The sequence below is a fragment of the Grammomys surdaster genome, unplaced genomic scaffold (genome assembly GCF_004785775.1).
Source record: "Grammomys surdaster isolate TR1022 unplaced genomic scaffold, NIH_TR_1.0 186, whole genome shotgun sequence".
Lineage (NCBI taxonomy): Eukaryota > Metazoa > Chordata > Mammalia > Rodentia > Muridae > Grammomys > Grammomys surdaster.
Window position 1 is genome coordinate 4,619,983 of NW_021604631.1, and position 23,895 is coordinate 4,643,877.

The 23,895-nt window shown below is 41.1% G+C and overlaps 1 protein-coding gene across 2 annotated transcripts in view; it reads left to right on the forward strand.

Annotated features, from left to right (window-relative positions):
- The first annotated feature begins 13,727 nt into the window (after positions 1-13,727).
- The window catches only part of Akr1d1 (aldo-keto reductase family 1 member D1), a 35,785-nt gene continuing 25,617 nt past the window's right edge, over positions 13,728-23,895 (forward strand). Inside the window, exons 1-3 of one of the 2 annotated variants that reach the window (XM_028768442.1) lie at positions 13,728-13,870; positions 15,431-15,595; positions 18,778-18,894. In XM_028768442.1, the coding sequence (XP_028624275.1) occupies positions 13,778-13,870; positions 15,431-15,595; positions 18,778-18,894 (375 nt within the window). In that variant the 5' untranslated portion in view covers positions 13,728-13,777. The remainder of the gene's footprint in view (positions 13,871-15,430; positions 15,596-18,777; positions 18,895-23,895) is intronic. The other variant, XM_028768443.1, reaches the window with a different exon arrangement.

Consider the following 23,895-nt stretch of genomic DNA (forward strand, 5'->3'; position numbering starts at 1 on the left):
ACAGTGGGGTGGAACTTTCAACATCAATTAACTTAAGATAATTTCCCACAGGTGTACCCATAGGTTAACTTAATATAGTAAGTTCTGCACAGAAACTCGATTCTCAGGTGGTTCTAGGTTATATCAAGTGGGCAATTAAAGTGAACCATCACAGCTTTTAAAGTGTTTGCCATGAAATTGTAAGAACCTTAGTTCTGATCCTCAACATTCAAGAAAAGAAAGAAAGAAAGAAAGCCTGTAGTAGTACCAGAGATGTGAAGACAGAAGAATTGCTTGGGCTTGCTGGTCATCCAATCTGGCCAATTGTTGAGCTCCAGATTAAAAAAAAAAAAACAATTATAAAATAATAAGATGAATCTGCACCTTGAAGCTGACCCTGTGCCACAGCTCTCCATACCAAAATTCCTCCTGGAGAGAACTGGTCTCCCAAAAGTGCTAACACATAGGCTTACAGGAGGAACAAACCACAGTCAGAGACAGCAAGACCAGTTAACACCAGTGATAACCAGATGGCGAGACGCAAGGGCAAAAACATAAGCAACAGAAACCAAGGCTACTTGGCATCATCAGAACCCAGTTTTCCCACCACAGCAAGCCCTGGATATCCCAACACACCAGAAAAGCAAGACTATGTTTTAAAATCACATCTCATGATGATTATTGAGAACTTTAAGAAGGACATAAACAACTCCCTTAAAGAAATACAGGAGAACACAGGTAAATAGGTAGAAACCCTTAAAGAGGAAACACAAAAATACCTTAAAGAATTACAGGAAAATACAACAAAACAGGTGAAGGAATTGAACAAACCCATCCACAATCTAAAAATGGAAATAGAAACAATAAAGAAATCACAAAGAGAGACAACACTGGAGATAGAAAACCTAGGAAAGAGATCAGAAGTCATAGATGAAAGTATTACCAACAGAATATAAGAGATAGAAGCAAGAATCTCAGGTGCAGAAGATACCATAGAAAACATTGACACAACAGTCAAAGAAAATGGAAAATGCAAAAAGTTCCTAACCCAAAACATCCAGGAAATCCAGGACACAATGAGAAGACCAAACCTAAGGATGATAGGTATAAAATAAAGAAAGCAAAGATTCTCAACTTAAAGGGCCAGTGAATATCTTAAACAAAATTATAGAAGAAAACTTTCCTAACCTAAAGAAAGAGATGCCCATAAACATAAAAGAAGCCTATAGAACCCCAAATAGATTGAACCAAAAATGAAATTCCTCCCATCACGTAATAGTCAAAATACCAAATGCACAAAACAAAGTAAGGGAAAAAGATCAAGTAACATATAAAGGCAGACCTATCAGAATTACACCAGACTTCTCAACAGAGACTATGAAAGCTAGAAGATCCTGGGGAGATGTCATACAGACCATAAGAGAACACAAATGCCAGCCCTGGCATCTATACCCAGCAAACTCTCAATTACCGTACATGGAGAAACCAAGATATACTATAACAAAACCAAATTTACACAATATCTTCCCACAAATCCAGTCCTACAAAGGATAATAGATGGAAAACTCCAACACAATGAGGGAAACTATACTCTAGAAAAAGCAAGAAAGTAATCTTTCAACAAACCTAAAAGAAGATAGCCACACAAGCATAATTCCATCTCTAACAACAAAATTAACAAGAAGAAACAATCACTATTCCTTGATATCTCTTAACATCTATGCACTCAATTCCCCCAATAAAAAGACATAGACTAACAGACTGGATACGTAAACAGGACCTAGAATTTCGCTGCATACAGGAAATATACCTCAGTGAAAAAGAGAGATCCTACCTCCAGAGTAAAATGCTGGAAAACCATTTTCCAAGGACATGGTCCCAAAAAACAAGCATGTGTGGGAAGCGGCTCCACCGGTGCCATTACAAGATGGCGCTTAGCAAAAGGCCAGCCAGGATAACTGGGCACTGCTTGAGAGAAAAACAACTCCATATATGGAAAGCTTGGGCTAAGAGGTGTGGTTGCCCGATCATCCCGCCTCACGTCATACGGAGTGACCAATTACCAGTGTTCTTGTGGCAGTTACTGATAGGAGCGAGGCAAAGCTTTAAGGGGCTGCAGGTGGTGGTGTGGGTGGCTGCTGGCAGCACGAAAGAAGCTTACAATACAAGGGTTGCTGAATAAACCGCTCACTCGAAGAAGAACACTATTGTCGTTGCCTTATTCCACTGGTCGGACGCTGGGGAGTGACAAGCATGAATAGCCATTATAATATCAAATAAAATCAGCCTTCAAAAAAAGTTATCAAGAAAGATAAGAAAGGACACTTCATACTCATCAAAGGAAAAATCTTCCAAAATGAACTCTCAATTCTCAACATCTATGTTCCAAATGCAAGGGCACCCACATTCATAAAAGAAACCTTACTAAAACTCAAAGGACACATTGCACCTCACACAATAATAGTGGGAGATTTCAACATTCCAATCTCATTAATGGACACATCATGGAAACAGAAACTAAACAGAAGCACAGTGAAACTAACAAAAGTTATGAATCAAATGGATTTAACATATTTATAGGATAGTTCATCCTAAAACAAAATAATATACCTTCTTCTCAGCACCTCATGTACCTTCTTCAAAATAGACCACATAATTGGTCACAAAACAGGCCTCAACAGATACAAGAAGACTGAAATAATCTCATGCATCCTATCAGATCACCATGAACTAAGATTGGTCTTCAATAACAACAAAAACAACAGAAAGCCCACATATACATGGAAGCTGAACAACGCCCTATTCAATGATGACTTGGTCAAGGAAGAAATAAAGAAAGAAATTAAAGACTTTTTTAGAATTTAACAAAAGTGAAGGTACAATATACCCAAACTTATGGGACTCAATGAAAGCAGTGCTAAGAGTTTATAGCAGTGCTATAAAACCCATAGCTGAGTGCCTCCAAAAAGAGGCTGGAGAGAGCATACACTAGCAGCTTAACAGCAGACTTGAAAGCTCTAGAACTGAAAGAAACAAATACAAACAAGAGGAGTAGACAGCAGGAAATAATCAAATTCAGGGATGAAATCAACCAAATAGAAACAAAAAGAAATTAAGAAAGAACCAACAAAACCAGGAGCTGGCTCTTTGAGAAAATCAACAAGATAGATCAACCCTCAGCCGGATTAACCAGACGGCACAGAGACAGTATCCAAATTAACAATACCAGAAATGAAAAAGGAGATATAACAACAGAAACTGAGGAAATTAAAAAAATCATCAGATCCTACTACAAAAGCCTATATTTAACAAAACTGGAAAATCTGGATGAAATGGGCAATTTTCTAGACAGATACAAGGTACCAAAGCAAAATCAGGATCAGATAAACCATTTAAACAGTCCCATAACACCTAACGAAATAGAAGCAGTCATTAAAAGTCTCCCAACAACAACAAAGAAAAAGCCCAGGATCAGATGGGTTTAATGCAGAATTCTATCAGACCTTCAAAGAAGACCTAATACCAATACTCATCAAACTATTCCACAAAATAGAAAAAGAAAAAAACACTACCTAATTTGTTCTATGAAGTCACAGTTATGCTGATATCAAAACCACACAAAGACCCAACAAAGAAAGAGAACTTCAGTCCAGTTTCCCTTGTGAATATCAATGCAAAAATACTCAATAAAATTCTCACAAACCGAATCCAAGAACACATCAAAATGATCATTTAACACAATCAAGTAGGCTTCATCCCAGGAATGCAGGAATGGTTAAATATACAGAAATTCATCAACATAATCCCCTACATAAACAAACTCAAAGAAAAAAACCACATGATCATTTCATTAGATGCTGAAAAAGCATTTGACAAAATTCAACATCCCTTCATGTTAAAAGTCTTGAAAAGATCAGGAATTCAAGGCCCATACCTAAACACAGTAAAAGCAATATACAGCAAAGCAGTAGCCAACATTAATCTAAATGGAGAGAAACTTGAAGCAATTTCACAAAAATCAGGGACTAGACAAGGCTGCCTACTCTTTACCTATCTATGCAGTATAGTACTTGAAGTTCTAGATAGAGCAATTAGACAACACAAGGAGGTCAAAGGGATACAAATTGGGAAGGAAGAAGTCAAAATATCACTATTTGCAGATTGTATATTATACCTCAGTGACCCCAAAAATTCCACGAGAGAACTCCTACAGCTGATAAACAACTTCAGCAAAGTGGCTTTATATAAAATTAACTCAAACAAGTAAATAGCCTTCCTATACTAAAAGGACAAATGAGATGAGAAGAAATTAGGGAAATGACACCCTTCACTATAGTTACAAATAATATAAAATACCTCGGTGTGAATCTAATCAAGCAAGAGACAGATCTGTATGACAAAGACTTCAAGTCCCTGAAGAAAAAAATCGAAGATCTCAGAAGATGGAAAGAACGCCCAGGCTCATGGATTGGCAGGATTAATATAGTAAAAATGGCCATCTTGCCAAAAGCAATCTACAGATTCAATGCAATTCCCATCAAAATTTCAGCTCAATTCTTCATAGAGTTAGAAAGAGCAATTCTCAAATTTATTTGGAATAAGAAAAAATTCAGGATAGCCAAAACTATTCTCAACTATAAAAGAACATCTGGGGGAAATCACCATTCCTGACTTCAAGCTAGTACTACAGAGCAATAGTGATAAAAACTGCATGGTATTGGTATAGTGACAGGCAGGTAGATCAATGGAATAGAATTGAAGGCTCAGAAATGAACCCACACCCCTATGGTCACTTGATCTTTGACAAAAAAGCTAAAACCATCCAGTGGGAAAAACCCAGCATTTTCTTTGCTTTTCTTTTATTGGATATGTTATTTATTTACATTTCAGATGTCATCCCCTTTCCCCATTTCTCCTCCCTAGAAATCATCTATCCCTTCCCCTCTCCTCTTTTTTGTTTTTATATCATTTTAATTACATCCAAGTATTAAGGTCAGTTCTAGGTTGAGGGACTAGCAATACAATAGATGCAAATAGTCAAGGAACAAGCAAGACAATAAACACAAATAGTCAAACATCAAGCAAGGCAGTAAACAAAGTTCTATGAACACTCCCATGATCACTGTTTCTAAAGGCTTATCAAGATAACCAAAATATCTGAGCCTACTTCCCTGTCCTAGCCCCAAATCATTTTCATGTCTGAAGCCTACTTCCTTGTTCTAGCCTAAGATTTATATCCTTCCTTGAAAGTACTTCTTTGTTCTAGCCTAATATTTAGATTCCAGCCTGAAATTCCCTCTTTGTTCTAGCTTAATGTCAGATTCCTGCCTGAATCCCACTTCTTTGTCCTTGGCCAATGTCACATTCCTGCCAAGTAGCCCATTTCCTTGTCCTTGGCCCATGTCAGATTCTTGCCAAGCATCCCCAACAGCTCTCTGCCTCTCCTCCTTTTTTATTTCATAAACAAGACTGAGCCTGTCTTAGATCATTCTGCCAAGAATGCCTTCCTTACCCATCGTGGAATATGCATTATTAAAAGCAATACACTTATGTCTTAGGTTGGTAAGGCTCTGTGAAGAGTCATACCTATCCTTGGCTTGCCAGCCTGTTAATTTAATAACTGTCTGGGGGTCCATTTTCAGTTTCAAGCCATGTACTTTGGCTGTCAACATGTTGATGTTGTTAAAGACAAGCTTTAATAGGATGGGCAGGAATAAAATTATTCCCAGGACAAAAAGGGCTAGCATGATCAAGCTACATGTGTCATTCTTGAAGCTTGACCAAATTAGAAATACTGACCTCAGCAAATGGGTAATTTTATCAGCAGTATCTGCTGCATCAGCACTCAGCAGAGCAGCATTCTTTAAATTCATAAGCTCACTATGCAAAGTTAAAACATCCAGAGAAAAAAGACAGCATTTTCAACAAATGGTGCTAGTTCAACTGAAGGTCAGCATGTAGAAGAATGCAAATTGATCCATTCTTATCCCCCTGTACAAAGCTCAAGTCCAAGTGATCAAGGGCCTCCACATAAAACCAGATACACTGAATCTAATAGAAGAGAAAGTGTGGAAAAGTTTGAACACATGGTCACAGGGGAAAATTTCCTGAACAGAACACCAATGGCTTATGCTCTAAGATCAACAATTGACAAATGGGACCTCATAAAATTGAAAAGCTTCTGTAAGGCAAAGGACACTGTCAATAGGACAAAATGGCAACCAACAGGTTGAGAAAAGATCTTTACCAATCCTATATCCAATAGAGAGCTAATATCTAATATATAAAGAACTCAAGATGTTAGACTCCAGAGAACCAAATAATCCTATTAAAATGGAGGAACAGAGCTAAACAGAGAATTCTCAACTGAGGAATAGAGAATGGCCGAGAAGCACCTAAAGAAATGTTCAACAACCTTAGTAATCAGGAAAATGCAAATCAAAACAACCCTGAGATTCCACTTCACACCAGTCAGAATGGCTAACAAGAAAAACACAGGTGACAGCAGATGCTAGTGAGGATGTGGAGAAAGAAGAAAGCTCCTCCACTGCTGGTGGGATTGCAAGCTGGTACAATGAGTCTGGAAATCAGTCTGGTGATTCCACAGAAAATTGGACATTGTACCACCTGAGGACCCATCAGTACAACTCCTCGACATATACCCAGAATGTGATCCAACATGTAATAAGGACACGTGCTTCACTATGTTCATAGCAGCCTTATTTATAATAGCCAGAAGCTGGAAACAACTCAGATGTCCCTAACAGAAAAATGAGTACAGATAATTTACACAGTGTAATAGTACTCAGCTATTAAAAACAATGACTTCATTAAATTCGCAGGCAAATGGATGGATCTAGAAAATATCATCCTGAGTGAGGTAACTCAGTCACAAAAGAACACACATGGTATGTACTCACTGATAAGTAGATATTAGGCAAATAGTGTGGAATATCCATGATACAGCTCAGGAACCACATGAAGCTCAAGAGGAAGGAAGACCAAAGAGTGGACGCTTCAGACCTACTTAGAAGGGGGAACAAAGTAATCAAGGGAAGTAGATGATGGGAGGGACTTGGGAGGGAGAGAAGAGGGAGAAGGGAAAAAGAGGGGGAAGAATCAGATATTGGGGGAGATAGATGAGATGTACAGAGGGTCAGGAAACTGAACAGAGATGTGTAGCAATGGGGGATGGGGGACTGGGTGTAGTCACCAGAAAGTCCCAGATGCTCAGAAAGCAAGAGCCTCCCAGTATCCCATGGGGATGAAATTAGCCGAAATACCCCACAAAGGGGAGAGAAAACCTGTCGAGGCCATATCCAGAAGTTAGGCATGCCCTCCCCCCACCTCTGTTGAAGGATGGGGCTATCCACCCATTTCTAAAATTTTAACCCAGAATTGCTCCTGTCCAAAGGAAACACAGGGACAAAGAGTGGAGCAGAGACTGAAGGAAAGGCCATCCAGAGACTGCCCCACCTGGGGATCCATCCCACATGCAGACACCAAACCCAGACACAATTGTGGATGCCAAGAAGTGCATGCTGACAGGAGCCTGATACAGCTGTCTCCTGCGAGGTTTGCCAGATCTTGACCAATACATATGCGGATGCTTACAGCCAACCATTGGACTAAGCACAGGAACACCAATGGTGGAGTTAGGGGAAGGACTGAAGGAGCTGAAGGGGCCTTATCTAGCATCAAGGGAGGGGAGGCCCTTGTGAAGGCTTGATGCCCCAGTGTAGAGGAATGCTAGGGTGGTTAGGCAAGAGTGGGTAGGTGGGTTGGGGAGCACCCTCATAGAAGCAGTGTAAGGGAATGTGATAGGGAGTTTGCAGAGGGCAAACCAGGAAAGGGGATAACAGTTGAAACATAAATAAATAAAATATTCAATTAAAAAAATAAAATAAAAAAATAAGATGAAGAGAGATTAAAGAAGATACTCTGTGTCTATCTCTGGCCTCCATATACATACACCCCCACACACTCATACACACACACACACACACACACACTCACTCACTCACCAAGGATCTCTTTCATCTTGGGAGAGCTATGAACCTTGTTTTTTAACTATCCCTTTCTCTTTTCTAACTCATTAGTGCAGCTGCCTCTATGCTTTCAGGTCCATGAAGCCCCTCATACAATTCATATTGCATCCTTATATTGAGCATAGTTGAGAGAAATCGTGATTATACATTCTTGGACTCATGTTTTCTCAGTTCTTTCCCACAGCCCTAAGGGCTGTCTTGAAGGTCACAGCGTTACCATTCTGCTGAGAAACATTGGACACATTCTTGCTTCCAGGAGCTCTGCTGTTTCTAATTATAGATTCATTGACCTTGGCAGGGAGAGAAATCTCTGGAACATGAAAAATACATACATTATTATTATGCAAACAAGTCTTAGGCCTAAAGCAACCATCAGCACTTGTGGAGACCCCTGTCCTACTGGCTCTGCTCCAGGGGTGGTAACTGTGTCACTCACACTGTCCCTTCCTCAGACATGCTGGACCTGGCACATGTGCATGAACATAAACATACATATACAATTCTAGAGAGGACCCCATTGCATCTTTCCAGCTGATGTCCATTCTCAAATTCTTTGGCTTTGCATACTCCTTACTCCAGTGTCTGTCATGTAAGCTTCCTCCCTCATGCTCTGTCTTCTCATGTTCCAAGGACAATGGATTGAAGCCCACTCTAACCCAGTATGAACTGATCTTAGCTAATTGTATATGTAAAGACTCTATTTCTAAATAAATCATACCAACAGTCCAGTACATACCACCATATAAGATTGTTTTGAAAATTAGAAGACGTATAACATACATAAGTTTCTTACTATTATTTCTATTATGAATTTGGAGTTACTGAGCAAGTATAATTCATAATCAATTATTTTATTGACTGTAAATAGAACTTATTGTAGGTAATTAAATCAGTGAATGGTGTCTGAACACTACAATATGTTTTTTTCAGTACACCAAGTGATTCCTCTATGTAGCTAGGGTTAAAAGTTAACTGCCAACTAACAGGCCTTCTGTGCTGTGCTGAGGAAGTACTCTCATTAAGTAAATGTTTGTCTTCTCAGCTTGTAAACAGGAAGCTGTGAGCTCTTAGCCTCTATTTGCTGACAGTGCCTGGTGGGCCATGAGCTCTGAGCCTCTCATTTGCTTACTGACTGAATCTTCTGGAGAGGGTGGAAGGTAGTAAAGCTTCAGGAAGGGCCCGTTTAGCCACCAGTGGGGAGGTGTTTGCCATACAGGTTGAAATGGGAGAGATGCTTCAGTAAACCTTCCTACTTGGGTTCTCCCTCATTCATGGAGTTTCAGAAACCCTGTGGTAGAGGGGGAGGAAAAAATATAGGAGCCAGAGTGGTGGAGACTACCAGGAGAACAAGTCCCACAGACACAACTACCCAGGGCTCATAGGGGCTCACGGAAACAGAAACGGAAATTATGAAGCTTACATGAGTCTGTGCTAGGTCCTCTGCATATATGCTATGGTTGGTAGCTTGGAGTTTTTGTGGAACTCCTAACAGTGGGAGTAGGGGTGTCTCTGACTCTTTCAACTTCTCTTGGGATCCTTTTCCTGCTACTGGGTTGACTCAGGCAGCCCTGCTATGAGGGTTTGTGTTTAGTCTTACTGTGTCTTGTTATGCTATGTTCAGTACATGTTTCTGGGAGGCCTGCCTGCTCTGTTTTAAGTGGAAACAGAGGAAGAGTTGATCTGGGGGAGAGGGGAGCTGTCCTGGGAGAGAATGAGAGGAGTGGAGAGAGGGAAAACTTCAGTCAGGATGTATTGCAAACAACAACAAACACAAAAAGAGTGCATGCTGCTTTTGCAAAGAAGTAGAATTTCTTTCTCAGCTCCCACATCAGATAGCCATAACTGCCTTTAACTCCACCTCCAAGGAATCTGATGCCCTCTTCTGGCCTCTATGGACACCTGCACCTCTCTCTCTCTCTCTCTCTCTCTCTCTCTCTCTCTCTCTCTCTCGCACACGCGCGCGCGCGCGCGCACACACACACACACCTAAAACAAATCTTAAATGGAGAAAAATACTAGAAAGTAACAAGGAGGGCGTGATGGTTTATATATGCCTGTCCCAGGAAGTGGCACTATTAGGAAGTGTGGCCTTGTTGGAGTAGGTGTAGCCTTGTGGGTATGGGCTTTAACATCTTTGTCCTAGCTGCCTGGGAGCCAGTCTTCTATCGGCCTTCAGATGAAGATGTAGAACTCTCAGCTCTGCCTGCACCATGCCCGCCTGGATACTGTCCTGCTCCTGCCTTGATGATAATGGACTGAATCTCTGAACCTGTAAGCCAGCACCAATTAAATGTTGTCCTTTGTAAGACTTGCATTGGTCATGGTGTCTGTTCACGGCAGTAAAATCCTAACTAAGACAGAGGGTTACTTGTTACTTGAAGTAATGGAAGGCATAGGAATGTGATCCTCAGGATGATGAATGGTTTGAGAAGTCACTAGCAGATAGACCACTGCCTCAGACTGGCTATCAGGCCATTTGTATGCAGGATGGATTGAAAGATTAATCAGAGTTTGAGAACTGAGTAGACAGGGAACCATAATGCAGAAGTCGGTGGGATTTTACAATCTACAAAATCTATAGTGTACAACGTTTAAACAAGACTCAGAATCTTGCAACCTAATTTTCAAAAAGTCCTCAATATAGTATAAGTCCATATTGAATGTGAACAACAAGGAGAATCCAATACCCAAACGTGCCCCAGCCCGCAGGGATTCACCGAGACCCTAGGGAAGGGGGCGAAAGAATGATAGGACAAGAGACACAAAGAAGAAGCACAAGTCTGAATGTCTGACCAAGTGTTTAAACTTTATTTTTCGGGTTGCTGTTATAAAGGCAGAAGGGTCATCTAACAGTCAGGGTCCAGGGTCATCCTGTAATTGCAAAGTTCTCTAAGCCCACAAGAATTCCTAGCCCAAATTACTTATCTAAATATTTTCTCACCAGCAAAAAGGCAATTAAAACATTTCTCAGCTCAAGTTGCTTATCTGATTAATATTTTCTCCCTGGCAGGAGGGCAGTAAGGTATTCCTTAACTCAGGCTATTTACTTAACTGACATTTGCTCCCAGGCAGGAGGGAGTCTTGGCTCCCAGCACAAATGTATTTGGTAAGAGTAGAGACACCAGTGCAAAGATGCCCCAGATGCTATACACATTGGTGATATCTTCAGAGCAATGATAGCAAAAGATTCTAATCTCCTCACAGGCAGAATGAAATGTAGGAAAATATAAAGAGGGCTGAGAACATACATCATCGAGTGAGCAACGCATATAAAATTTCTTCAAAAAAATTAAACATTTATCCTAGTTATATTTTTAAGTGTATTTATTGGGCTGGAGAGAGGGGTCAGAAGGTAAAAGAACTGACTGCTCTTCCAGAGGTCCTGAGTTCAATTTCCAACACCCACATGGTGGCCAACATAACTGTTGTCCCATGAGCTCCAGTGTCTGTACGTGCAGATAAAACACCTTTACCCATACTAGTAACTCCCCCTTTAAAATGTATTAATTTCTTTAGTGTGCTGTGGGTGTATATGTGTAGGGAGTGTGCATGTACGAGCACAATCGTGTGTGGGTGCATTCAGGGCAGGGAGTGCACGTGTGTGTACACAAGTAGAGGCCAGAGATCAGCCTCAGATATCCTTCAACAGCAGCTATCTACTTTCTTCTCTGAGGCAAGGTCTCTAACGTCTACCTGGGTTTTGATGACTGGGCGATGCCCAGGGATCCTATTGCCTCTGCACCCCCTATTCTGAGATAACGAAGGCACACTGCCACATCCTTTATTTATTTATTTATTTATTTATTTATTTATTTATTTATTTTGTAGCTAGGTCCTAGGATCAAACTCAGGTCTTCCATGCTTGCACAGTTAAGCACTGAGCTATCACCCTCCCCCAACTGGAATTTTAATAATAAAAAGCACAACAATTAAAATTTTAAAAACTTGCTGTAGAAGCTGGAGAGATGGCTCAGTGGTTAAGGGCATCGTACGACCTTCCAGACAATCTGAGCTACATTCCCAGCACCTACACAATGGCTCATGATGGTCCACAGCTCGAGAATCCAGTGCACTCTTCTGGCCTCCTCAAACACTGTGTGAACAAACATTCATGCAGACAAAAACATTATACATATAAAAAAATAAAACGAGAAATTACTGTAGAAAAATGCCTAAGCCTAACAAATGTGGACAGTGTCAAGCATACCAAGACATACGTTACAGAAGCTTCTGGAGAGAAGACAGAGGAAGATGAAAAAGAAAACTGGCCAAGACTTTACACATCAAGAAGCCCCCCAGATTCCAGGAAGGATCAGCACAAAGGGATCCAAAGCACAGCACAGATTGTCAAAACCCAGAGAGGGGAGTAACAACTCATACAGGAGAGAGTCTATAAAGACAAGTCCATTTTTCTCCAGAAATGGTGGGCTTTCATCTAGTTTCCAATAAAGTCATTGTTTTGGTTGTGATCAGACAGGAGGCCACCTGTGCTTCACTCAGAGAGTTTGTATGCCTGGTTTGTCCAGCATAGGAAAACTTAAGGCCATCACTGGATGCTTTCAGCCAGGTTTATAGTAAGAACCTGTAGAACTAGAAAACTTACAATTTCTGTCCGGAAAAGGAGTGCAATTAATCTTGCTGCTAAACAGAGCTGTCTTCCTTAACAGTTGATTTATCTCCGATACCCTTAGTTACTTCAAAGTCACCCCAGGCATCTGATTAACTGAAGTAATATTGATTTTCTTTTTCTTTCTTTCTTTCTTTCTTTCTTTCTTTCTTTCTTTCTTTCTTTCTTTCTTCCTTCCTTCCTTCTTTCCTTCCTTCCTTCCTTCCTTCCTTTCTTTTTTTCTTTCTTTCTTTTTTTCTTTCTTCTCATGTCTCTGTGTAGCCCTGGCTGCTCTGGAACTCGCTCTATAAATCAGACTGTCCTCGAACTTAGAGATCTACCTGCCTCTGCCTCCAAAGTGCTTGGGATTAAAGGTGCTCACCACCACCAGTGGGCCTCTTGTAATATTGAAGGGCTCAAATTCAAGTAAATCTTATTTATCATGACTTCAAAGTAAGAGATCAGTGATTCTGGTCATTCAAATGCCAAAAAGAAACTGTACAATGATTGCTTTACGTGAAAAGACCAAAGTGTGGTGTATGTATGCGTAGGAAACCGTAACCTCTATGTGCAGTTTCAGACGTCTATTGTGGACCTTGGAAACATATCTGTTAGAGAAAAACGGACTACTGTATTTGGAAATGGTGTTTGGGAAGGTATTTACATTCAATAAAGGCATGAGAATTATAGCCTCATGATTAATACTCTTACCACTAGAGGTCCAGCCTTGGCACCTCACACCCAATATGAGCTAATTTCTTTATCGTTTAAGCAAGTAGGATAAATCTGTTATTTTCCAAGACAAATCCCTCTGACAGAAGCCAGATAGATTTCTTTCCTTAAACAAACTGTTTTTATTTGCAGAACACTAAGCATAACCCTTCAACACAGTTACTAGCTTCAAGCCTTTTGAGGGTGTTCCAAAAAAAAAAAAAACCCAAAACCAAACCAAACAAACAAAAAAAAAACCTGCCTAGAATTTTCAGGGAGATTGAGAAATCTATTTATTTATCATCTTTCCCCTCCCTGCTCCTCCTCCGAGTGGTCAGTTCTTTTATGCAATAGGCTCTGGGATACCTTTTTAAAGAACGTACCTCTGTGCTGTTCAGAATCACCTCTAGAAGCTTCACATTCCTTCTGTACAATGAACCTCAGCACTACAAACCACCAAGTATCCCTAAATGATGGAAGCAGCATTCCAATCATTGGGCTTGGAACCTTTTCAGATCCTAAACCGGTATGTGTGTGTGTGTGTGTCGGTGTTGCTTAAATGGATTTTAACTAAAAGGTTGAATTCTATCTGATCAGGTTTTAATGTTTTATAATTGCAGAATGTAGTTTTTTTTTCTTTCTCTTTGAAAGTCAACTTAAGGCTAACAGCCAGAGTGAAGCAGGAAACTTGGGACTCGTGAGTTTATGATTTGTAAATTATTTTTTAAGTTTTTATTTAAGAACTTTTAGTTCAGTCTAAGGAGTGTTTGATGAATACCTGCCACACAGGCATATCTAATTCAAGCTTTTTCAATTGTGACATGATGCCATCATCCACAGAGTACATGCTTCAAAAGATTGAAAATAAAGTCATGGCATTTTAAGTCTGTGAGTTTTAGGAGAGATGCATTCATAGTCACCTTTGTCTAGATGTGATCTGTTGGCTGCAGGCTAGACTCACCTGTAAGCATGAGTCTATAGAAGCTTCCACCATGAAGAGAGTTGTCTTGCTATGTAGGCATTTAAATTCTAAGAGAAAGCAGACTCCTTAACTGTGGAAGCAGAGAAGGTAGAGTTTGGTTCTAGAACTGTGCCTCCTGTCTGAAAGCAGTGAAAGGAAAAGGATCAACATCACCACACAGAGTCAGAGCTCACCAGTTGCTACAGTGGCAGACCAATGAGCTCCAAGGATCAATCTGCTCCTCAAGCTAGCACTGGGGATACAGCCTCACCCCTTCATGTGTGGCTTTTATGTGGGTGCTAGGAATCCAAGTTCAGACCCTCATGTTACCATGGCGTGCAGTTCACCAATTGAGCCACCTCCTAGCCCCCTATAGTAAACTTTGAAGGATCAAACCAAAGGATACCTCTTCCCACTCACAACACCCTAACTTGCGCATGCTCACACACGGCCTCTTGTCCTACTGCCACTCTGTAATCTTTCTCATTGGCCTGCGAAGTTTATTAGAAAAGACCATTGCTTGTTCAACTCTAGAGTCTCATGACAATGTCTTATATATGATTCATATTCAAATAGTGCTTATTAATCTAATGGAAAAGTTTGTCTGAGATGTGTACATCAGACAGTATGGAGATATAAATTTAAAAAAATAGCTAAAAGTGTTCTAAACACTTAACTGTGAGCCTGGAACTCTGTACATGTTTTGTACCACATGCATTTTCTAACATAATCCTCACATTACAAAATCAATACTGGTTAAGCCCACTGACAGATAGGAAAAGAGAGATGAGCCTAGAGAGACTGAACACATCCAGGTTAGACTGACAAGGCCCAGGGCTGAAATGTGAACCCATATCATTCATGTCCAGACCTTGGGCTCTGTACACTGGTTTGTCAATACTGGTGAAATCACATTTCTGAAGCTCCAGTGCCAAAGACAACCTGGAGGGCACAGAAGGAGTGCTGAATGAGGCAGTTCGACATAGTTTCTCTTATCTCAATGATCTTCTAATCATCAAAGCATGGCATTGGGAACTGTTCTGTGAGCTATAAATCATGTATTATGAGATATCCTTTTAAAACCCATTTCTCTCCTCCCAATATTTTTCCACCTTATCTCATAAGGTCCCTGGAAAGACCTATGTGGCAGTGAAGACAGCTATTGATGAGGGGTACCGGCACATCGATGGGGCCCACCTCTACAACAATGAGCATGAAGTTGGTGAGGCCATCAGAGAAAAGATAGCAGAAGGGAAGGTGAAGAGGGAAGAGATTTTCTACTGCGGGAAGGTGAGTCATATCTTACTATGTAGATACACTGAATGGGCTGTAGTGTGAGGGGAGAGCTCAGTAGGATAGTCCTCACCTAGTGTGCACAAGGTCCTAGATATGATCTCAATCAAACACTGGTAAACAATAAAGGAAGGAAGAGGGGGAGAAAAGGGAGGAGGTGATGGGCAAATTATCCTTCGGAATCCTTTAATTTGCTGAAAGCAATATACCTGTGTAGACATGCATGTCAACTAAGCATAATAAAGCATACACATCAAAATATAACCACAAGTAAATAATGCCATATGTAACTGAGTTCATGGAAGGACTAATGGCTTTGGCCCATGAAGGTTTGCCTTCACTTCAGGTTTACCAACACCCAAGAGCAGTATGAGGTAGAGGATGAGTTCCCAGGCTTTGTGGTAGATTTTTATGGTGGTTTGGATAAGAATGACCCCCATAGGCTCGTATCCTTGTGTGCTTAGTACCCAGTTGGCAGAATGTTTGTAAGGATTGTGAGGGGGGCCTTGTTTGAGGAGGGGTGTTCTTGTTGAAAGAGGTGTGTCACAAGGGGTGAGCTTTGAGGTTTCAATACTCTCTGTGGATCAGTAAGTAAAGCTCTCAGCTACTGCTCCAGTCCCATGCCTGTGTGCTTGTCACCATGATGATAATGGACTAAGCCTCTGAAACTGTACGAAAGGCTCCAATTAAATGCTTTCTTTTATAAGAAAGCTTTAGTCTTGGTGTCTCTTCACAACAACGGAATAGTGACTAAGATAATTACACATCTTACAACATGTTTCCCACACCATAATACAAGAGAATACTTGCAAAAATAGCTGTATGGTTCAACTGTGAGGTACTTAGCATTTATGACCCTTGTTTTCCCTCTGTAAGATGGAAATGATAAAGTCAAACATTTCCTAAACTTACGGATTGGTATTTACAAAGCACTTGAACTGTACCTAGCACAAAACTAGTATTGTATGTCCTTATTGAATAAAAGAACATTAAAGAAAGTCTATAATCCAGGCTATTCAGGAGACTGAGGCAGAGGGATCACAGCTCAATGCCTGCTTGGGCTAGAGATGGAGTTAAGACAGTCTAAGTAGCTTAACAAGACATCATCTTTAATTTTAGAAAGGAATTAGGCTGTAGCTCAATAGTAGAGAGTTTACCTGGTGTGATTAGGCCCTGGGTTCAACCCCTAGCATCACAGAAAGAAAAGGAAAAGGAAATTAATATGAAAAACATACTTTCCACTTGGATGGAATGGCAGTGATAATGCCAATAGAGTCCATGGTGACAATGGAAGCGTATTTTTCTCTTCTCTTTCTCCTTTACATTTTTTCTATTCTATGCTCCTTTTTCCCATTACTAGGGTTTGAACCCAGGGCCTTGTGCATGCAAGGTAAGCACCGACTCACTGAGCTACATTCCAATTTTTTTTTTAATGATATGTGTAGATAGGTATGCGTGTGTGTTCATGTATATGCAGGTAGGTGTGTGTGTGCGTGTGTGTGTGTGTGTGTGAGACTGTGTAGACCAGAAGCCAACCTCACCTATCATTCCTTCGTAGCCATCCACCCATTTACCTTCTGTTTTTGAGACAGGGTCTCTCACTGAGATCTGGGGGGCACTGATCAGGTTAGACTAGCTAGCCAGCAAGACCAGGGACTACCTATCTCTACCTCCACAGCACCATAATTGTGACTATGCTACCAAGCCTGGCTTTTACATGGGGCCAAGAGATTAAACTCAGGTCCTCATACTTGTATGTCAAGCCTTTTACTGACTGAACTACCTCACCAGCCTTCCTCTGATGTTCCCTCTACCAGTTAATCCTTCTTTAAACTATAGTTTGAGACAGAGTCTTTCCAGGTTGTCTAATCTGGCCTAGGACTCTGTAGTCCAGATAGGCCTTGAATTTTCCACCCTTCTGCCACAGCCTACCAAGCAGCTAATAGTACAGGTGTGTGTCACTGTGTTGTAAATGTGTCTTTTAGTCTCCTGTTTAATTGTCAAGTCTCCAAGGCTTCCTGCCTCAGTCTGCTAACCTAGGCCTAGTCCTGGCAGTTTCTAGCCTCTAAACAACCTTATCTAGGCCTCAAATGTTTTCAGCCTCTGAGACTTACTGCTGAATAAGCTCACCCTTTCTAGTTATTTCTGAGCTCTGGTTGGCTGATTCAACTCAGCTGTTTAGGCTCAAGTTTTTCTCCAAACTGGCTGATTTAATATGGCTTCTCTCAGCTTCTGAATTGCTCCTCTTGGCCTCATACTAACTTTGGCATTTTGTTCTAGTCTGGCTCCTACTCATTCTCTGGGTCTATCTATCTTCACCTGGTCTAGCTTGCTCTCTCTCTCTGCAGCCTGTCTGGGTAAAACTGTCCTGGTAAAACTACCTTGTTCTTTCTCTCTGCACTGCTCTCTTAAGTAGCTTCCCTTTCCTCTCTTTTTGTGAGAGTTGTTCATACGCTTTCAAATCTTTCTCTGATTCATCACTTTGTCTACCACTCAATTAGACATCACTTTCAAACGTGTACTTCCTTCTTCAAACTAACTTTACCTTTATTGTTTGGGATTAAAGGTGTGTCTGTATTCCAGCCAGAGGGATTAAAGGTGTGTGTAAGGTTGAGCCATACAACAATTAGAATCAGGGCTTTTCAGTAAATAACACAATCTCAGGATTCACAGTATGATCACATATCCTGCAACACTATGTCTGTTGGTTTGTTTTTGTGTGTGTGTGTGCTTTTAAGACAAGAACAAAACTGGGAGAGTCTAATATTTCAGTTTTATATCCTGTGACAAATATATAGGGTCAATCCTCCCCCTCAACACGTACAAAAACTTTGAAGCAAAATTTATGCTACAAAAATGTACTAATTTATCTGATTACCACTCTATTGTCTGCATTGGCATGGAAACTTGGCCTGACTCATCCACCATCCAACACTTTGAACTCAGAGTAAAGCCTTATCTAGGGTTGGCAAAATTGCCCTGAGGTGTCAGGCCAAATGAGACTGTAGAGCAGTGGATTATCATAGCGGTGTCAAGAGTCTCATTCAGTCTTCATACCCTCAAGTGTAATCATGTTTCTATGATGTAAAAGGGACAGATGACATGCGTATGAGGGTTTTACTATGTGAATGTGGAAGTAGTAGATAGTATTTCACTATCCTTCATGATTTTCTTTTCAGTTATGGTGTACAGAGCATGTCCCAGAGTTGGTCCGCCCAGCCCTGGAAAGGACGCTAAAGGCCCTCCAGCTAGATTACATAGACCTTTATATCATTGAATTGCCCATGGCCTTTAAGGTAAGCTCAAGTACCTAAAGTTTAGAGCTCTGTTCCATATTGATCACTCTTTAGTAGCACAGAATGCTATAATGCTTTCTATCATAGATGGGAGGATACTAACCTTGCCTGACAAAACTCAACAAATAATGCTTACAGGTTTGAGCCCACATTTCTTAACTCAATGTGGTTTCTATGATGCATGTTTTAACAACTGTAGTTGTTTTCCATCAGAGTAATGCTGTACTCTGTATTGTAGTTGACCAATATCTAAACATATCCATCTTCTAACCCCACAGCCATAAAAATATCTTCACATACCACAAAGTACTATAATATAATAAAAAAAAAATTCTTACCTTCCATTCCACTCAACAGGAGACAACTAAAAAGAGGGATTTATTTGGCTTCAGATTTGTGAAGCTGAAACCGAGGCAGAGTATCAGGGTGACATTTATTTCTGGATTACAAGTATAGTCCTTTCGAGACTTTTCTCATCTATAGACACATTGTTTATTTAACATCCTGATATATGCAGTTGCTGAGTAGCAAATGCTTTAAACTTTAACTGAGAGAAAGAGAAATTAAGAAACAGAACTGGACTTGGGAGAGTGGACCCTTCACCTTGCCTGGGCAACACAGTAGAACTGGTCCTGATAGAGGGAAAGAGGTTGAGGTAGCCCTAAGAGTGTGACCATGAGAGATCTGGCCAAGCCCCTCATCTTCTGTGCTTTGGTGTGAGCAAAGGAAAGATGTCTAACACACACACACACACACACACACACACACACACACACACCTGTGGCAGGCAGGTCTTGCTCATCACCAGACATAGCACTTGAGAGAACTGCAGCAGGAGCCCAGACCCTCGCCTGGGCAGCACAGTAGATCTGGCTCTGGTTGTATGTGTAAGGGAGGGCTGGCCCTGCTGGCAGGAGCACAGGAGAATGGTTGAGCTGACCAACTCAGCTACCAACCCAGGCCCAGATACAGGGCTCTGAGTTGGCCCACCCCAACATCAACGTTGTCTATGGCTGCAGCTTGCCAAGGGACAAGTCCTGCAGATTCAAAGCTGTAGGATCTCCATGACACAGGGCAACAACAAGATAACTGAGAGGAGTCCCAGTGAGGATCCAGAATCGATAGCAGAAGCCAGAGGCCTCAAACCAGACCGATGACTCACTGCAATGAACATTTGCAAGTAAAGCTGTTTGGGCAAAAAGGTGCACTGTGTGACACACTGTGACACACTGCAGCTTCCACTGAGAGATGTTTCTTTTTGTTTGTTTGTTTTTTGTTTGTGTTTTCTTTTGTGGGGAGGTTGCAAAGGCGAGGGCAGATATGAAGGGATGGGGAGAAGAGTGAGATTGGGTGAATGATGTACAATTCACAAAGAATTGATAAAAGATAAAATGCAAACAAAAAACCAGAACTGGGGACTAAAGTGGCCAGTGGTTAAACATTCTTGTTGCTCTTGCAAAGAACCTGAGTTTGATTCCCAGCAACAAGCCCAGCAGCTTACAAGCACCTGTGACTCCATCTCCAGGGTACCTGGTACCCCTTTGGCTTCATGAATATATATACACACAAATAAAAGTAAAATAAATCTTTTTCTTTTCTTTTGTAACTTTTGCTTTTTCAAGACAGGGTTACTCTATGTAGCCCTGGCTGTCCTGAAACTCACTCTATAGACCACGCTGGCCTTGAGTTCAGAGATCCACCTGCCTCTATCTCTGAAGTGCTGAAATTGTGCAGTAGGCACAAGCAAGTCCTTTTAAAACAAAGAAGCAAAACTAGTTAGCTGTCCACAGAGTGAATAACATGGCACAGCTCCAGAGAACATTGAGTCACAGTGGCTCATTCATATGTATATACATTTATGTATGTGTGTGTCTGTCTCTGTGTGTCTGTGTGTGTGTCTGTCTCTGTGTGTCTGTGTGTGTGTGCCGGGAGCCAGCCCCGGCTTGGTGGGAGGAGAAGGTGATCTTCTTTCTTCTCCTCCGGTCGGTCGGTTCTTTTTGAGGCATCCGAGGGGAATGGGAATTGGAAGAGCGTTGGCGGGAGTAAGACTTGGTCTTATGAGATTCGGGGTAAAGCCTTGGGCTTTACGAGATATTTAAGGTTGCTGTCTAATAAGGTTTACTTCTCTACGTTACTAAAGTTTACTATTAGTCTACTGCAGCTGACCGTCTATCTGTTTGATCCTCTGAGGCCAGAAACTGCAGTTTCTGGCACTTAACACCTCAGCAGAGGGACAGCAGAGGATTAAGCAATGCCTTTGATCTGTCTCTGCAGGTGCTGCCAGGCTCTAACTTAAGTCTGTTAGTTTGAGGTTGCAGGAAGAAAAGACACTTAGAAAAGTTATTGTAGTTTATTACTAAGTGTAAAGAGTTTCCTATGAAAGCTATCTAAAAGACAAAGCGGGTAGGTCCTAAGTGGGGGAAAAAGGAAAAAATTATAACAAAGGAAAAATTCTAAGTGGAGAGATTCTAAGCAGGGAAGAAAGAAGAAGGGAAAGAGGAGAGAAGAGAGGAGAGGAGGGGAGAGGAGAGGAGAGATAGAGAGAAGAGAAGAGAAGAGAAGAGAAGAGAAGAGAAGAGAAGAGAAGAGAAGAGAAGAGAGGTGAAGAGAAGTGAAGAGAAGTGACCGCTAACGAACGTCCCTTTGTCTTATACATCCTTCAGAGTACCTGATCACATGTTACAAAGTTCACCACAAGTTCACACCAAAATTCAAATCATAAATTGAAATAGAAGTTTACAATCGAGAAGTTTACATGCATATCCATTAGGAGTAATTATCTGACTAAACATCCATCACCTGTCTAGCTCCACAGGTTCACCGAAGGTTTAAAACTATAACTAAGAAATTAGTGAAGTTTTTATATAGATAAACCCAAGCAATATTTTCTCTTCTGTCCTAGCACCTATAATAAATCATGAGTTCCCTTTTAGTGACCTATGGTTAATTGTTTTACAACCACCTTGGAATGTGCTCTGAGCAGGAGGGAGTCTGGTTACTATCTAAGGGCTGTTAACTGATGACACTTGGGAGACTGGTAGAGTTCTCATAGCAGTTTTGAATATCAGAAAGGGACATAATATCAGTCTCACTATAAAAAGAGCTAAATAATCATTGATAAAATTTTAGGAATTCTTATAGGATCATCATTAAGACTTAAGAAGTCGTCTATTTGTCTATATAGCAACACTACAAGACAGTGCATCTTCGTGGGTCTGCAGAGATCTGCTCCAAAGGGGAGTGCTATTGCTTAGTGATTGTTATGTATGTTTAATAATAATAATAGGAAAAGCATATTAATAGCAGGATCTTTCGTAAAATACGTCCAGCATACCCTTGCTGATGTGGCACACTTGTTGCAGATAATAATCCGAGGCAAGCATTTCAGGATGATCAACTGCTAATTATTAGCTTGTCCTATTATGGCTCCTGACATGTGTGTCTGTGTGTGTCTGTCTTTCTGTGTGTGTGTGTGTGTGTGTTTGTGTTTGTGTGTCTGTCTTTCTCTGTGTGTGTGTGTCTGTCTGTCTCTCTCTCTGTGGGGGTGTGTGCGCATGCACGTGTGCTTGTGCGTGTGGGTGTGCCTGTGTGTGTGTGTGAAACCTGCTGACTCCAATTATTATTGCCTTTGTTTGTATTAAGTTTTGTGATAACCACTTAGGATTAGGTTCTCTTTGTTGCCTTGAACTTCAGATAGGATAGCTTGCCAGAGCACTGACCGTGAGAGTCCTCATTCTCAGACACCTTCTCTTACAAAGGCACACATGGCTACTGGTAAAGATTGGGAGATTCAGGTAGGGTAACGGAAGTAATGTACCAAGTGCATTGGACAAATGGAGCTACCTGGAGACTCCCACACAGGAGAGACTGTATTAACTATGTATACTAATTATATCTAGCGAGCCAGAGGCCCTGGTGCACACAGATAGGCACTGAAGAAGCCAGGAAAAATTAAACATGCAGGGCTCATCTCATCAAAGGAAAATGATGTCTACCTCCCAGAATGCTGGGAAAGGTTGTACTTTATAACCCATGGCCCTTTGCTGTCTGTAGAGCCGGGCTTCAGCTGTATCCCCCAGTATTTGTGTTTTGTTTATTCCAGATCCTTTCCCCTAAATCTTGAATATTGTTTCTAAGTCTATTAAGCCCATCCTTATGAGAGACGTCATGTCACTCGTGCTTTACAGAAGCCTAAGTGATTTCTATGGTATCTTAGGCCAGGCCAAGCCCGACCCCCACAGGCATTATCTTTACCTTAGTCGTTCTCCCAGGGCCCTAAATCTGGAACACTGTTTCTGGGTCAACAGAACCTATCTTTAAGGAAGAAGCCAAATACATTTTGTAAAGAGTCTCAAAGTAAACATGTCTTAAGTTTGTTTCACACTTGGGACTGAGTTAATTTTTACCAGTGATGATTATTATCACACCAAACTTTCCTCCCAAATCGTGGTGTGCTTAAATATGGCTTAAATAAGCCAACTTGGTGTCAGACTCCAAGAAGCTTGGCTCAGCACCGGCTAACTGAGTCAGGCTGAACTGAAGTTTCATTCTTACCTCACTTGGGTCATTTCTCTGCTAACCATGATGCTTGCAGGAACCCTCACAGCTGGCACCAAATGTGAGACACACAACCCTTGGAGAAGGTAGGAACATTTTTCTTTAAATAGAGGTCCAGGGTTTAGGAAACTTGGGCCTTTCACCCAAGCGTCATGAGAAGTGAGAGAATGAATATTAACATGAGCTTTCCTCAGTCTTTTGAAACAGCATTTTGTACAATTATTGAGATATTTGTTAAGATCCAGAGGAGAAAATTACTTAGAACAATAGCTCTGCAACTTTATACACATGGGAAGTAATATAAAGAGAATCCAGGTTAAGAGACATTAAAATCTCTGGTAATTATTTTACAAGCTGGAGTAATGTCTTGAGTAATGTCTTCCTTAAACCCTCTCAGGTGGTGGTGGGGGAGAGGGAGGGAGGGAGGGAGGGAGGGAGAGAGGA